Genomic DNA, 3,464 nt, shown 5'->3' with positions numbered 1-3,464 from the left:
TTTGGTGAGCAAAAAGCTTGAATTTGGATTCAAGTTTTCAAACTTCGAACGATGGAACAAAATAATTTAATCTTCAGTTTGGCTCAACAGAACATTCGAAGATATATGTAGACACGAGTTCCATAATTTCAATTATAATTCAACTAATATTTGGGTCCCTGTCGACTTGTTATAGTCTTAAAAATATTTATCATGGCGCTTTTTTAACCTCCACAGGTTTCTAAAAAGATAGAATCGTTACATCCATGCATTATTTTTGGTCATGAAGTGAGGCTAGACGGTGAATTCGGATATTTGTTGAACATAACAATGCTTAAAGTTGTAAAAGCTATGTTTGCCAATTCAGGATTGAGCTAAGGAACCTTCTCAACGAGAATTTTACAATGAACAAAGCAGAGTGACCTTATCTGACAACTCAAGGACATGCAGCAGAATTCATTATACTCCTAACATATATCACAGAGTAATTTAATTATCTTCATGATAGAGTTGATAATTCAAAATTTCCGTTGTTTCAAAAGGTATCTTTTCATCAAAAATAATAATCGTCCACGACAAGATGATTATATGTCCCTCAAATCAACACAACAAAATCGTTCAATCGGCCATAGCGGTCCACCATAAATAATATGGAAAGAGAATGCCGGCTGATCTGCTACCCCCAACTTACTGTCAAAAGAAATAAGCGTGATTGGATCTTCAACTATGTCGTTCGAGGAACTTCTCTATGACCACCGAAAATGCAGCAAAACCAGCACAACCGGCACATGCTGCTTTTGGTCCACCTGAAAAAGGCACGGCGTAAAACATTATTAGCAAGATGAAGCTGAAGTGAGACACAATCTAAATAATAAATTTACGGAGATATAAGGTAAAATTGATATTCAAAGCCATGGAGAACGTCTCCTTCCCGTCCAAATTTGTTCATTCAGACCCAACTTCCTTTCACTCAAGAGCACTCTATCGCACAAAATAGAATACTCATGAATTGAGACTATAGGATGAAAAAAATTCAAAAAACTTCAGATGTCATATGTGGTGTCTTCACATAAGGTCATATATACTTTTCTCAGATAAACTGGCATATAGATTTCCCATATAATGCTGCAAAGGCTAAAATTCCTCGCAAAAAATCAATAAGCTAAAACCCCGTATTTTAAATTGATAGCCGAAAGCCCGAAACCCACACACCGCCTTTTTTTTGTTTCTTTTTCATGCACGACCTAATGTGTTGTGCATGAAATTACCCTAAATAGAGTCGTCTAAGGTGAAAATGTAATTTAAAAATCTAAAGATAAGTGCATTTCTTTCTTCCACAATTTTTAGCACAATCACACCATAAAAAATTTGAAACTTTAGGCGTCCTATAAAACGAGAAAGAAACTAAATATATTATGGGGATTACACTCCAAATGTGGTTCTGAATTTCGCGAACTCAATTTTGGGTTCATTTCATGGATATTTTTTACATCGAGTATTTTTAAGAGCTAAATGGTAAATAAGGTTCCACTGCACACTAATCTACAGCTAGTTTAGTTCCAAAACTCATATAAGCTTCCTGAATTTTGTAGCCACCCATGTTGAAGGAAGGCAGTTGAGAAATGGAACACGACACAAACAACATAACTAAATTCACATGCCACAATCCTGAAACAGATGTTAAAAATTACCTCTCGCTGATATCGCACCTCCAGTTGTACATCCAGCAACAACAGTATTTGTAATATCGTGTTTGGCCCGGGCCTTCATATAATAAATGATAGTTATCTTTCTAGTTTAATCTATATGTTTTCTCAAAATGAACCCAACAATATTATGTTTTGCGATTAGCAATTATATACCTTCTCGATGATGCATTCAGAAGCAGAGAAGATAAAACCCATTACTGCAAAGGCCTTACAGGAACTTCCAGCTCCGACGTCCCATCTGCTTTGCTTGGTAAATTAACTGTTGCTTTCCAGTCATTTCATCTTGCATTATCGGATTATCCAGTGCACCAAGAAATAACCCCATAAACAATCCCAACCCACCTCCTGCAGACTACTAAAATTAAATTTATAGATCCACATATTAAAAACTGGTAATAAAGTTCTTTATGACAAAGAATAGGAAACCAAAGAAATGTGATTTTGGAAAATACCCATAACTCCACTGACAACACTGCGAACAGCACAATTGTTCCAAATGTCTTGACCTCGAACTTCCTCAATGGTAGGCAAGCGAATAGGCTCTAATGAGGGCTTTGGTGGATCTTGTGAGCTAGAAGGAGCAGTCTGCGCTTCATTATCTGGATTTGTATTCATGGAGGTGTGTCTGTCTGAAAATAGAAGATCAGTAAACCAAATCACATAATAGTGGACACTGAGAAAGATACTCAAATAGACCCAGTACCATGTACTCAGCCCCACAACTTGTAGCAAAGTAAAGATTAGTTTTTGACGAGATTGATGAGACTTGAGATATGTTAATAATTCATTTTCACAATAGGAAGATTAAGACAGTTCTCTGTACAGTTTATTTGCACATTCAAAATTGAATTCCGTCGTTCAACGAGCCTCTAGAGAAGGTGAATGAACAGATCAGGGCCAGGCCATCTAATCATCTAAATATAAGTGTGAAATTTTGACTCCTATGAAAATACATAATCTCATGCTTAAATACCTGATCAAACTAATAAATCCTAGTTTCCAATTGTCTAAGTATCTGTCTTGGACCCTTGAATGAAATCTAATCGTGTAGTGCTTATAAAATTAGCAAAATTACTCGTAGAGCTTAGATTTAATTTGATTGAAGATGGCAATTTCCTCTGCTTAATCACGCTTGATCCGTTCATGACTTAAACTACACAAAACAGATGGGGCAAACAATCGAACACGTGACGAACAACACATAAATGACATTCTCGACAAACAAAAAGAGAAACCAAGTGGTAAAAACTCTATGAAATGATTGAACGACGTTTGCTTCATTGAGCAATATGTATTCCACTAAAAAATTATAATCTAAAAATTAAAATGCATAGCTCTGAAATCACAAAATTTTCACGATAGGAAACTACTTGAGCAGCGAACTTGCCTTTATCTAATTGCCCAAATCCCACATGAAACTGAACAATAAAATCGAATTCCAGTAAGAAATGGAAGCGCTTCGGCAAAGCCGATGGGTTCAAGCACTCTAGGGTTTCTAGTGTAGCTTGTCTTGTGTAGGCCCCAAAGTAAAAGGGTAGACAAAAACAGACAGTTATATCATTTTTAGTTACCATTATTTAGAATATTTGTCGACACAATCAAATAAAAAATATTATTTTTTTCATTAAACAAATAATGTAATAGTTCTATCTCAAAAAATTGACACGTATGAGAACTTCATAAGAGTTTTTATGTTGGTTAAGAAAAAAATTTGTGTGAGACGGTCTTATAGTTGTATTTTGTGAGACGGATATCTTATTTAGGTCATCCATGAAA

The 3,464-nt window shown here is 35.4% G+C and overlaps 1 protein-coding gene across 1 annotated transcript; it reads right to left on the bottom strand.

The window, feature by feature from the left end:
• Window positions 1-464: 464 nt before the first annotated feature.
• Window positions 465-3,245, bottom strand: LOC140984157 (mitochondrial import inner membrane translocase subunit TIM22-4-like). The gene is given in 6 exon segments (XM_073451394.1): window positions 465-785; window positions 1,671-1,743; window positions 1,842-1,907; window positions 1,909-2,033; window positions 2,141-2,313; window positions 3,072-3,245. Coding segments are annotated over 5 exon segments (513 nt in total). The 5' UTR covers window positions 2,304-2,313; window positions 3,072-3,245; the 3' UTR covers window positions 465-699.
• Between the last annotated feature and the right edge of the window lie 219 nt (window positions 3,246-3,464).

The sequence above is a fragment of the Primulina huaijiensis genome, chromosome 9 (assembly GCF_012295235.1).
Source record: "Primulina huaijiensis isolate GDHJ02 chromosome 9, ASM1229523v2, whole genome shotgun sequence".
Taxonomy (NCBI): domain Eukaryota; kingdom Viridiplantae; phylum Streptophyta; class Magnoliopsida; order Lamiales; family Gesneriaceae; genus Primulina; species Primulina huaijiensis.
Note: the sequence above shows the minus strand (reverse complement) of the source record. Positions and strands in the feature narration are given on the sequence as shown.